The sequence below is a fragment of the Anguilla rostrata genome, chromosome 14, assembly GCF_018555375.3.
Source record: "Anguilla rostrata isolate EN2019 chromosome 14, ASM1855537v3, whole genome shotgun sequence".
Classification (NCBI taxonomy): Eukaryota; Metazoa; Chordata; class Actinopteri; order Anguilliformes; family Anguillidae; genus Anguilla; species Anguilla rostrata.
The window spans coordinates 17,981,506-17,995,680 of record NC_057946.1 but is presented as its reverse complement, the minus strand read 5'-3'; the positions used below and the strand labels follow the sequence as shown (position 1 = coordinate 17,995,680).

General features: G+C 40.2%; 1 protein-coding gene across 1 annotated transcript in view; it reads left to right on the top strand.

Annotated features, from left to right (window-relative positions):
• Positions 1-10,610: 10,610 nt before the first annotated feature.
• Positions 10,611-14,175, top strand: part of notch1a (notch receptor 1a) — a 36,159-nt gene continuing 32,594 nt past the window's right edge. Inside the window, exons 1-2 of the mRNA XM_064308600.1 lie at positions 10,611-10,880; positions 12,434-12,515. Coding sequence (XP_064164670.1) covers positions 10,823-10,880; positions 12,434-12,515 — 140 coding nt within the window. The 5' untranslated portion in view covers positions 10,611-10,822. The remainder of the gene's footprint in view (positions 10,881-12,433; positions 12,516-14,175) is intronic.

Sequence of the window (14,175 nt, the reverse complement as noted above, 5' to 3'; positions counted from 1 at the left end):
TGTTTTTATTTTTATTTTTTATTTTTTAAAGAACATGATCAAAAAGACAAATTAGGCCCATGCATCCAAGGCATCTTTCATTGTGCTGAAATAATTTATCAGGAAAATAAAACTTTATGCATCATTGTAAAGCTCTTTTCCCCACAATGTGCCAGTGTAGTGTTATTTTAAAAGATTTTAGAAAATGTAGGGAATAAATAGTTTTTTCTTTAATCCATCTGATACTTTTATGTTCCCTATAGAGTACAATTTCTGAAATTTAAATCTGAGAGGAGCCCTCTTCATACCCTTTCTTTTTATAATGTATTGACCTTGTCAGGGGGAGTCTTGGGAATGCCAGTGATGCCTTACATTGCATATACAAAAACTCTTACATAGACTTCTGATGGCAAACTAATGCAAACTATCAAATGAATTGACCAACATTACATTGAGTTGTAGCACATTATTTTTGTGACTCACTACGCATTTCCAAATTTTGCTAATATAACTGTATTGCATATGACAATGTGGTAGACAATTTAATCGTGTTCCCTTTTCATCCCAGTTTAAAATAGCCCCCTGAATGAGCACATAATCACAATTGTTTTTATGTGATCCTGTGGTGAACGGGCATTCTCACACGCTAATGACGTGGCTTCTCCAGGAAGCAAAGTGCAAGGACCAACAAAAGAGAGCATTCAATTAGGTCTACAATAATGTTCCCACAATTACAGAAAAGGGACAGGCCCAAACATTCATTAAGGTTATTAAGGGCCTTTATGTTGGGATAATCCACCCGCATGGTTTTTTCTTTGCTGTAAAAGTATGTTCATGTTCCCACCCCATGTATTTGTTTGCACTTTCTCTATGTCCACATAATTAATGTCTACAATAAATTCATTTTAGTTTTGAAAATGCTGTATTTCTCTGACTTGTTCTTGCATAAGGTGGATAATAATTGACTAGGGATGGAACAAGGTACATATACCTATATTTATGGAATTTGGGCTTATATTTATTATTTTATACAATAAACAATATTTGTATTTTGTAATGGTTACCTCCGGCTTAGTCTCCAGGCTTAAACCCAATCACAGATTAATGGTTTAGACCCGAAATGGACAGTCCACACAAGCTGAAAGAAACACTCTAGATGAAGAATCCCTTGTGAAAGGGAGGTTGCAAAAACTGAAAACAGTGTGAACATTTGTGACACATTTGTTTTTATAAATAAAGGTTTAATTTAATAATTTGATGTGTTATTTTGGATGATTATATTGAATCAATATATATATATAAATTAATGTAAAATGCTATTCCACATGAGAATTTGAGAATTAAAACACAGCTTGTTGACGGTATTCTTTATTTTATAGTCTGTTTTGTTCATCATTCAATATGAATGTGAATATTTCTGGAGAGCAATGTGCATAGTATTTCTTCTGCTCATCATTTACACACATATATTACACGCCATTCAGGGCTATATTACACGCCATTCAGATAGTTAAGGTGTAGCTCAGTCACATAGGGAGATTTTGAAGCAGAGTAGTGCTGCTCTGTTATTACAGGCAATCATGAAGTAAAGCTGGTCTAGTAGATGTGTCTGTCACAGTAACAATAGCCTTCCCCTTCCCCCTCCTTTGCCACCATCCCATCAGCTATAAACTACTGTCAACAATCATTTGTCAGTTTTCTTCTCTTATCTCTGCTCACTTCTCATCTGAATATCCATTTAAATCTGAGAGTCCCTCCCCCCCTTCAGCAAACACACTCCCACCTGGTCACTGTTTCCTCTTTACACACTTTGGGTGCCATTTCTCCCTACACACCCTGAGGCGTTAATTCTTCACACGTTGTGTCCCTGAAGTGTTCCTGTCCCATCAAGAGGACGCCTCAGAGCTGTGATGAGCGCGCTGGTTGGTCACCTTGGCAACAAGTCCCCCCACAGCCCCCAACCCATGCAAACTGTGCTCACTCACACCACAGCCCACTTCAAATAGCCTGGGGGATTTGAAGCAATTACATGCCTCTTTTCAAGCTTCCCGCCAAAGCAACCCCCTGCAGCCACGGCAACCAACCCCCTCCCCTCCCCATGCCGCTACCCCCACTTTGTCTTCATCTCTCTCAGACCAGTCCTCTGAGGATCAAGGTGTCCTGGCAGTCTCGATAGTAATAATGAGTATTGACTTAAACACCAGGCCCAGATGTCACCTCTCCTAATTACACATGTTTCAGACAGGAGAGTTTGTTTCAGCTGGCCTTTTGTCCCTTTTAACTTTTTTAAACTTCCTTTTCCACACCTTAGGGTTATCTAACAACACAAGTCAGCTAAAACTATCCAGAATGACTTGTGAGAAGGCAAACTGCAAGCTTTGATTTAACCTCACTATCACAACACAAGCTTGATTCCACATCTGAGGTTAGACTTGCTCACATGCTTTGGCTGTTTTGCTGAAACCTGTAAAGTTCAAATTTTCCTTCCTGTTAATTCACTGTTTCTGCTGAATGTGCTTCTTGTGTAAAACAAATCAAACACCTTTTTAAATGGTTTGGGTTTAATAAGCATAATACTATCGTTAAATGTTGTGTGGAGCTCCACCCAAACAACTGCTTTTCTTTTCCTTTGTAAACCAGACATGTGCACCAGAATGTGGAAGTGGAAGCTTTTTCATGCCTCTCAGCTATAAGGATTTTCTCCACCTAATTCATTCCTTATGGTGTGTAATTTAAAACTGATTCCATTTCAAACTCACAAAAAATCTAGCATTACGTTCTTTGAGATAAATTGCCCTTCTACCACTTTGTAATGTATTTATGAACCTTTGCTACAGATTTTAATGTCTCCCAAAATCATCCTTCACTAAAGTACATGAACACCAAAGTGATATATGTGATTATTTGGAACTTAATTTGGATCAATGATTTAATAGTTTATAAGCTTTAAATATTTTAATATTGTTTATATGACAATCAAAATGAAAATCAAGAGCCAAGAGGGAAATAGTAAATGATATTTAAACTGCCATAGCAGGAAACTCTACATGACTGAGATTGTGTCACATTTGTGCACAAGAGGGCTTCATCAGTCTGTGGGCAATCTCACGCAGAGCCGTCTGCTACTGACACTTTCTCTTTGTTTTGTTTCTATAGACCTTTGACCCCCAGTGAAAGAGGAACAAAGTAGAGGAGAAGCAAAGCTGTCTGCGGTGCCATTCGTCAGGAGGAAGAATCCTGCAAACGGAGCCCCATCTCTCAGGTTTAGGGCTGAGGACCATCGCACACGGGAGGGTGGGGGTGGGGGTTCGGGGGTTTGGTGGGGCGTCATGAGCCTACCCCTGTTCCTGAGGCCTGTTCCCAAGGTGCCTGTTGAAATCAGTACATTCTAAAAGCAGAGAAATGTCTCCATGGCAGTCATGTTTTGAATGGCTGCAATCTCCTGAATATCTCCAAAACTCAGCCTGTGATGATTTTTTCCTAATTCTCTCTAACTTTATTGAGTGAAGCTGAGCTACTGAGTCATGAAATAGCAGCGACCCATCATCTTACATTGTTGGTATCCCAGTGACCAAGCTGAGCCTGGAGAACTTTTGGCTCCACAGTACACCTACAAAGGAGGGGGAGTCATCCGATCCCTGACTGCAGTCATAAGAGGTCAGAAGTCAGAGAGTTCTCTACTAGAATAGAAATGACCAATCTTGGTATTACTGTAAATGCTGTGTGCAAATGTAAAAACGCACCACTCGCATTATTCTGTGAAGGAGCTAAGATAGCATGCAGAGGGACACAGTACACACGGTGTGTTTGAGAAAAATACTGTAAATAAAGAATAGTGCAGGTTTTCACAAACCACTAATAACTGAGAGAGATTAACCAGAACTAATGTTTGAGGGTAGCTAACTACACAGCAGTGTACCGCCACTGGGACATTTAGGATAGTTATATTTGTTCAGCATCCATTTGAGCCATGTTGAGTGGAACAAAGCAGATCTGGTCCAACTTATCAATACCAATTCAGTCATGAAAATATGTTGTACTTGTGTTAACAGCAGAACGACCCTTGAAGTGGAATAAGTTCATTATTCTTTTTTAATTTCAGCAAATTTTAGGTATTTTGCATTTTTAATCACTACTTTATTTCTCTGCAAAGGCTGCACTCCTGTTTTTTTATATTTTATAATTTAAAATAATGTAATCCATGTTGAGCAACTGCACACTTCACAGATCATTCTAAATACCGTGGTGTAATTGGCAGTGAAGCATGATTGTTGGGGACCTGGGTTTATAAATCCAAGGCTGTAGGTGTTATTCCCACATGGGGCACTGCCATTCTACCACCAAGGTACTTGACTTGCTTCAGTATATTCACCTGTATAAATATATTGTATGAAAAGAAGGTAGTGTTGCTAGGCGGCTTATATTTCTCTGGATAAGAGTGTCTGCTTAATCCCTCAAATGTAAACATATTGAGCATTACATGGTGGCCCTTACTAACACAAAGTGGGCCCACAGTGGCACTGCTCAAATCCATACAGAGATCAAGGTCACTTGATAAGGTATGAGTTGACCTGCGAGGCCACAGACAGGAAGTGAGCGCGCCAGCCCTGGAGCAGTTTCCTCCTTTTGTTTTTAGAATTGTGCGGGTTCTGTAGTGTGCAGACCCAACAGCCGGCTGCATGAGCCCATCCCCTGGGACTAAACTGCAAAAGGCTGGCCTACTATGTGTGTGCTTTTATCTGCACTATAACCACACTCTCCAGACATGTCAGCTGGGCTATTTATCTTCCTTATTACAAACAAGAATCAACTGCTGTGCCGTGGTTTGTTTTTTACATGTGCAATTTATTTTATTGTTGCACCTATGCACACTTGCAATTGCTCTCACAACTACTGCCACTGTCCAAATGTGAATCATTTAGAGGCCAGCCAAGGTCAGAGGACAGTAGGTTTGTAAATATGTCACACAGTACAGACTCGTCCTGCCATTCAAATAGCCCTAGGTACAAAGGAAAGGATCATTTTTGCCCCCGTGGAAGGTGCTGAAACGTACGAGCATGTATGTATGCTGGATATAGCATAGACACAGCAGGTGGCGAAGCGTGCTGTACGGCGAGGGATCGCTGGGCGGAAACGTAAGTAGGAAGACCATTGTGGACGAGTTCACCCTGTGGAGTGCAGGTGTCCAGCAAGTCCAAGGCCACCAGTGGGAAGTGGCGGCTGGCCTGGGCTCTGGGATGCAAGCATGTTCAATGCGTGACACTGGGATGTTCTGGTGCCCCCCCTCCCCCCTTTCCCATGAGTTCTGGTTCCCATCTACATCTTTGTGACCTTTGGCAGCCTGTCTTCCTCTGCTTCATTGTAAATCCAGGATTGCTTGGCCTTTATGACACTTACTTTGCTTTTTTGATGTCAAAATCTTTATTTATGTATTCCATTATTTTCATTTTTTTCATTGTTGAAAGTACATACTATGATGAAATGCAAAAATCAAGTAAGTAGTTTTTGTGCTTTATTTAATATGGGACAGGTCACATACAAATGTATGCTATTTAATTTATGTCAATCTTGTAGTTTTGACTTATTTTATGTAAAGAGTGTGTGCACATCTGGATAACAGTTGCATTCTCAGCCAAAGCAGGACTTGTATTTTTGTGATTTTGCAGAGTTTATGACTGTTTGATGGAGAATCTGAAACACTCCCCAGAGGGTCTGGCCTCATACAGTTTGTGGATGTTCTCTCTCTACACATCTACCCCACAATACGATGGAGGTCGGGGGTGCAGCTGCGGGCAGGGCTCCAGAAATAAGCCCCAGGAGGAGAGTTTGGGAACATTGTGGCCTTTCCTGACACAGACCCCAATCCTCCCCCCTAACCACAGGGCCCGGACAGTTCTGGAATGCTCTCTCTGGGAGTGCGATGGCTGCTGAGATGATTAGCTGGCATAGTGGGTACAGCACTCAACCTTTTCAACTTTTTATTTTTTATTTTTTTTACCATAGAGTTCATACTGGAGACAATATTATCATACCGTGCCACCATGAACTGTGAGTCAGAGAATATGCAACAGTTGCATGGAAAAACAAACATGGGTTTGCTAAAATTTGAAGCTGAATTTGCATTTCAGTCAGTGTTTTTTATCTGGTGAATTCCTCAGACAGCATGGTTCTGGACTATATGGGCAATGAAGTTTAATCTGCTGAAGAAACTTGCAAGCAGCACGTGAAGACAGAAAAACCATAGTTTAACTGCAGGCGATGACAAAGTTATGATGAATGATATTGTCTTTTCCATAAGGACGGCTGCCTGTCAGCATGGCAGAACCAGCAGCCTTTCGCTTATTTAACAGCAGGTTAGGGTGCAGAGGAAACAATGGCCCCCAGTTTCCTGTCTCACTTTCTTAAGAAAAAAAAACAGTTTTTGGTGCTAACAATGCATCTCTGTCTCAGGGAATGCCCTCTTGAAGTAAATCAATTGTACATGTCAAACTGATCTGCCGAATATGTTTTGTGTCCATCTTGACAAAACATATTACACGTACATTTAGATTTACAGCAGCCTACCAACACAGTTTTTCTGACCTCACCCCAAACATTATCTGTACTTAATCATGAGTACATTGAAGGGCTGCCCATGCCACCAATTATTTTCTATTTACCCTATTCATATTTCAACCGGTGTGAATCACTTGTAGGTACTTTCTCATGTCTCTAAGCTTAAAACAAACAAACATGCATTTAAAGTCAGCAAACAAAGCCTTTGCTGTTCACAGACTACTCAAATGACAGATCACTATCGAAATTAACAATACTAACAGTAGGTGTTCACACATTTCAAACCTGTTTCGTTCGTACGAGACATCATCTTTGAGTCATTATTTCAAATCTCATTGATGGAAATTTTTTTGCCGCAGTGTGAAAGGCAGTGTCATGGGGGTAAAATAAACCTTTAAACAAAATTGTGAGAAAAAATTGTGATACAGCTAGGCAGTATGAAAGACAGCCCTGTGAAGCTTTCATATCATACTTGATCCAGTATTCCTTGGACCTATTCTAACTTTTTCTTTGATAACTTGCTCAAGTACTTATGCAAACAGAAGCTGAATTTTTGAAAAAGAAAGGAACTGATTAATTTTTATTAAAAACATAAAAACAAAAAAATAGTTAAAGTAATTAAAAACCATTGAACTGTGGGAGCTATGTAATTTAGGTTATAATAAATCAATGCTCTGCATATTGGTAAATGGACTGCATTTATATAGCACTTTTATCCAAAGCGCTTTACAATTGATGCCTCTCATATTCATAATTTATGGATTATTTAACAAGTTCTTCATCACACATATAAAACGTACATATGCCCAACATATATTTTTGCCGCTGATAAAAGAGGTGGATCAGGAACAGGGATTGTATTTCAAATCACAACGTCTCTTGAATAATTATTATAGTGCGGCTTACCCACCCATGATACACAACTTGTGAAGTCTTTCCAGAAGTGAAAATGTATGAATGAATTGAATGAATTAAATATTGATTTCATAATCAGACAGCAATGGGAAAACACACAGGTATATTCACTTGTTCACATGCACACGCACACACACACACACACACACACACGTGCGCGCACGCACGCACACACACGCAAAATATGTGTATGCATGACTGGAAAATGTCACAACATTAAACACTCATAACAACCTTGGTGATGACAAACATGGGTTCTCAGAGTATCAAGATAGAGAGACCTGACCTCTCAGTTTGTGGAGAAGAAAGTTCTGGATTTTAACTGCTGGGCTTTCAATATATGGAGCTGACAGGTCTGTAACTGTCCATATGTGATGCAAAGAATTGTGGATTACTGAACTGGATTGCCTGTGGAGAACAGAAATCTTCTATTCAGATTTTAGTTGGCACTTGCTCCCAATACACACAGTGGTTAATTCTAAAGACACACACAATGCAGTACATACCTTGACCAAATAAATTTCACAAGTCCATTCATCACATTTAGCATGTGCAACAGAATATATGAAAGGGTATATTTGCACAAACTTGATTTATTGTAACTCCAGTTGCTGTGCATTGCATAGTGTTTCTGCCAGTCTTCTCTGTGTGAGATACAGGAAGTGTACTTTATCTCACACAGAGGACACTGGCAGACTGTGACTATGGATGGAAATATTATGCCACAAAACTGTAACTCTGAAACACCAAGTCTATTGAAACATTTCTTACTGTAGTGTTGATTGTCAACCTCCTGTCAATGACAACAATTTCCTGAGTTTTCACTTTATCTGGGTATATTTACATTATCACTCAAGGGCTTCTGTGGAATAAGTTGAAATTAAGAAGAACCACCTTGTGTGATTGTAAACTAGACATGTGTAAATGAGTTTTGGTTGCTCCCATTCCACAGCCAGGCGTCTGTGGTTAAAGCATTGTACGCTGAAATCTCAAGGCAGGGTGTTTCTGCCCTTGAGATGTAAGCAGACGACGAAGAATAGTACACGGAATGAGAATGTGAGGGTGTGCACTAAGTGCAAGGTTAACCGCGGAGGGTAATGACTTGTAGTGGCAGAGCATTCTGGCAGTTCTCACACTCAGTGCACGATGCCAGTTATGAGTGTAGGCTGTTCCTACATGTCTAAGCACAGTTCCCTCATTGTCTCTTTCATCATCGCCGCCTCCCCCTGCAGTTTCTCTTTTCTGTGCCCGTGGGGTCAGAGATTCCCCTGCTGAGAAGTTCCCACGCCACTCTTACCTGTCTTGTCACGGTCACTCCCACTGTCAGGCAGAAATATAGATATGTAAAATTAATCTGTGCCTTCAGGCACAGAAACTGTGGGCTGCAGTTTCTCTGTCACTCTCACTCAGGGAAGTTAACTGTGCAAATGCCTGGCAGGGGTTTGCTAGGTCTGAAGTGAAACACACAGAATCCTGATATTTATATGAAACTAAGAATACTTTATATTGAAACCCTTTAACTGTAACAGTAACATAAAAATGGACAAAGTCATATTTTAACCAAATACCAATGTTTGATACTTCTATTTATTGACACTAAAAAACCAAGACATCAATTTAAACCTTATTTTTAGATTATCCTTTAAAAAAAATTATTCTTTGAAATGGCACATTGCATTTAGTATTTAAAGGCACCAGTCAGATCTATTAGTAATAATCTCTTCAAAAAGATTGGGATTAGTAAGTATGTGTGTGAGGGGGGCTTTAATGATCCCCTTGGAAGATAAACAACACATTTAAAGATCCTCGTGTCAACGTTGGGATAAAAACAGGGAAGCAGAAAATGACTTTGCAGATGCACTGTAACTAGAGCACTTGATCAGTTACTGTCAGCAGGTATTTGTCAGGTGTGTTTTTTTTTTTGGGGGGGGGGGTAGATTGTTATCAGATCTCCATGCTGGTGATGAACTGTGCGATTCTTATCAGTGCTGACTTCTATTTCACTCCTTTTTCTCATAAAACTCTTTCAGGGACAAGAGTGATGAGAAGTGTATGTCATTTACCAAAAAATAAAAATAAAAAACATGATTTGAAAGTTTTTGTTATTCTCACTGTAACACTGTGTGCTGTTACTTCATGTACAGCTACATGGCAATGAAAGATATACTGCTTTTCCAACACAGGCAAGAGCTCACTGCAAAAACACTAGTGTTCACATTAAATTTAGTGCAAATCACTGTTACAACATACGATAAGTGCAGGGATGGCTGAAGCTTTAAATTAGAACATTCACCTTTATTTATGTAAACGATATGAGTAGTGAACACAAATGCTTTTTAAAACTTACGTGATTACAACAAAGGAACTTCAAATTACAAGCTGTTGAATCATTTCATTATTGTAATATGTTTCTTGTTTTGCACATATACATGGTATGTATATGATGTCCATGTTTTAAATGCTGTTAGGCTATTTGTAGCTTTGACATCATCAAACCTGTTGTGTTCTGTGTGTAGAGGTGTCTGCAGTTTGATTACATCTTCCTATTTATGTATTTATTATTTCAAATATTGCAACTGATAATTCCCTTGCCGTTTTTTTTTTCGTTAATACCTTTCATAACTAAAGCAATCTCAGTGTCTCAGGGATCCATTCCTATTCTTGGAAAACAACTGGTAATGAAACATATATGATGTATTTAACATTTAAAATAAACACTAAATTATTATTTCTAGTATAAATGTAGTCACATTTGTGTTTAGGATCCCTACGCCATTTGCTTTCTAAAAACACTCAAATGGGGACTTTCTCTGTCCCAGACCAGGACAAAGCCCCCCAGCAAATAGTGCCAACCTCAAGCTGCTAGCCCAAGCCGTCAATTGATTTGCAAATTAGGTAAGAACTTTGTGGACTGCGCACAAGGACAAAGTAGTGCTTTGCCGCTAGTCCCATGTTTAAAATCTGTCTGTTTTACCAACGGTCGCGGAACTTTCATTTCAAACTTAAAGTTTTGAAAACAAAAACTAAGTTTGCCGAAGGGGTGTGTGTTTCCCACTGTAATCTGAGAAAGTGCTTGGGGATAAATTGTTTTGATGAGAAGTTGTACCTGCGCGGAAGGATAACGCCCCTGGACGCGAAGTGGAAATTGCGGAGTTGAACGTAAGAAGTCATTCAGAACTGAGAAGCAGACACGACAACATCTCTCGCGCGGAGTTCGCACAGGGACATTTCTCTCACGAGTGAGATTTTGTTGGATCTATTTGTTGAGGATATTTATTTTTGTTTTGAACCTCTTCTGGAAGAAAAAAAAAACTTTGGATCTATGCGAACCCTACGTGGAGTTATACATCAGCTTTAAAGCCGAAGAGAAGGAATGCATCATTTCTTTGTGAAACTAATATTTCTGTTGTCAGTGATCGCTTTAACACGAGGTACGTTACATGGTTTCAGTAATAGCATATGCCTTTTAGTTCAGGCTATGCGGTAACATGCAGAAACAGACTTTTATAGTACGCGATTTCGTAGCAGAATTGCATTTTATACTACCATTAGTTGATGATCTGTTGTATGCATGTGCATTTATGTGTGGATAATATATAGTGATATTTTAACGAAAAGTGAATTAATTAGGTGTTTCTTTGTGGCTAGCCTACACAGTGACACTTGTTGCGCGTTGCAAGCGCAAAATCTGTATTTGATCACCGTTATTTTTAATTCATTTTTTACGTGTTTTGTAAAGTTAGCAATCCGATCTAGACCCTCGTTGTTTAATTTGTAAGAAGTTTTGCATCCACCGAAACGAGATCTTTGGTATTTTAGGACTCGTGATTTTAGCAAAAGCATTCTTAAAGATACTTTTGTTCCTTCATCATAAAATTTAGTTGCACTTATTTAGATTTCGTGGCTTGAGGTGTAGACATGACGTTTATGTCATTTATTAATATATGGATAGTCTGTGACCTGTTGCAACTGAATGATCGCCGAATGACTTGCGCTAAACATAGTTTGTCTTGCTGCTGGGATTTTGAACGTACATTTCAAATGGAAGTGACTGACTTAGTTTTACATTACATTTATTTTACATTACATTTATTTATTTTTCTTTAGAACCTTTGAAGTGTTTGAGCAGTGTAGTTTGGCTGTTTGTTGAGAATACGGTGGCATTTTTTAACTGTAGTATTACCTCAATGTAAGAGTTGAGTTTTGTCTGAGATGAGTGATTCAGCAACAGATTGTGATCTGTGAGGGTATAGGCTAGTGGATACATTTTCTGTGCCTAAAGTTATTGTTATGAGAACGTTGGTTTTGAATACGGCGCAACCTATTGTTTGAATACACTTGTTATATTGGTGTGATTACCTGCTACTATCTGTGCTGGAAGGGTGCGAGGCAGAAGTTTGAGGCGGGGGAAGCGAGCGAGGGAGGGGTGTGTTGACTGCATGAAGGGTGGGGGCATTATTTTCCCTCGCTGTAAACAGTGCAACAGGAGGGTGTTGTATGGCTACAGTGGTGGACTCTGATTTCTTTTGTTCACACATCTGAGCTCCACATCTGTTGCGCTCTTCACAGCGTTATCGCGCTTTCAAACAACGCACGCGTGGTGGTAACTTCATTTCAGACTTCTATAATGTAGAACATGCGCAAGAAAACGCTAAATACAGTCAGCCTACAGATAGAAAACTTTAACTCTCCAGTGTTATATTTCCACTATGGCGTAGCAGAATGGGTGTAGAAAAAAATATTACATTTTAATTCATTTCATGAATTCATTCAACTAGCGCTATCAGTCAATGATTCTGCCCTGAGATGCTGGCAGTATTGATCATCTTGGCCCTTTAAATTTGCAGTGAAATGTTTGGGCACCTGATTATAAAAAAATAAAATAAAAATCACTTATTCTTGGCCATTAAAGGCAGTGGCCGTGAGCTACGTGTCTGTGTGTTGTCTGTGCATTTGCAGTGTTGTAACCATTTTATTTCCACAGGTCTAAGATGCAGCCATCCCACTGAATCATGCTTGAACGGTGGGAGGTGTGAAGCCTCCCAAGATGGAAATGGCGAATGCAAGTGAGTATCATACGACACTTTGTAACTGTCCACAAAATATGAAACGCATTCAAATCTGGGGATGTTTTTGTCAACTAGTTATTCATTGCCCAGCATAGACTTTGGAAAGGGTGGCTGATCCAGTACCACGATGAGGGGCCCATAGGTTGAAGCTGCCTCATTCCTGCTTTTGATGTGTGGCATTGCTTGGCAACAGGCGGTGCTGCATTTCCTCTCTGTCCCTTTTGTTTTTTTGTTTTTTCTTACTCTTACTTTCATAGCCCTGGTGCTGTCCCAGTACGTACGCATTCTTGGAGAGAAAAGAAAAACCTTTTCCAGCGAGTGGGTGAATCGGGCACAGGGGAGATTGAGGGGGACAATGGCAGCCCCCTCTCCCTGTCTCTCAGCCTGCCGCTAATGAATGCAGGACACTTCTCTAGCAGGAGTCCCAGAGACGCTCAGAGCTCTAAATCTTGTTTTTCATTTCTTTTATGGGGCGACAGCTGGGGTTCGCCTGAAGCTCGGCAGCTATTGTTCCCCAGTCAGATTAATGCTGTGTGACTAATCGGTGCGAGGCTTCCCAGAATGCGTGTGCCCCCCCAAACCCTATGCCCGCCCTCTGGTTTTGTCCTCTGTATTTTGAATGGGGTCTCTCCCTGTGTGATTTACATTAGAAGGACAGATGGCAGTAAAGTGTAATTAGATTGGATGTAATTGTACTTTGAGGGAATTCAGAGAGGGTGGAAAAAGATGCATCAGGTGGGACCAGATCAATTTTTGTTCGTCAGAACTAGATGGAGTTTGGAGGAAAGGGTTTGGAGGAAAGCCTTTTTGTGATGGGCCAAACATTCACTGTTCCCATCACCCCCCACCCCCCACCCCCTCCATCTTTTACACAAAGACCTCTGGTGAAGAGGGCAGTCTTAAGTTGGAACCCAGTGCATTGGTGTCTTCTTACGGATTATCCTGCTGGAGATCTGTTGCTAAATGCAGTGTTGGAATGAAGTGGGCCAGGTTGGTTCTTGGCACCCCTGAGAAGGTTCTGAAAACAGGGACCCATGCTGGCCCAGGGCCACGTCTTAATTCTGTCTGGCAGCCATTCTTGCCTGGCCACAAAGCCACCATTGTGCAGCTCCATCCTCAGACTCCTCCAATTAAACTGGGCGATGCAATGAGCGCTATAAATGAGTTCTGCCCTTCCAAAAGGGATGGTGGTCGTCTTTCTTTTTACTAATTATTTATCTCTTACCAAGTGGACTGACCATCAATCTGACTATACTTCAGGCATTTCTGGTCACAACTATACTCAGGGTTCATATTAAGTTTTTCTGTGGGCTGTGCAGAGTCTGTTGGTAAGCAAAAGGCATTGGGATATTTTAGCTATTGTCATTAAAATTAAAGAAACAATGCAAAATCATATATAATATAGCATGTTATGCACACAGATACACTTGTGTGTAAGGTGAGTTTGTCCTTTGTCATTATGAAAAAAGAAAGCATTTGCTCAAGTGTGCACGTATTACAAGCTTTGAGTCTGGTTGTCTTTGAACAAGTCTTTTACTCTATTTGTTTTTGTACAGATAGATAGTTAACGCCTATGGAAACTCGGCTTCTGTGTGGCTAGATAGTGAGGGCTCAGGATGAAACTTCTCCAGATTGTGTCTGCTGCTGCTTCCCACAG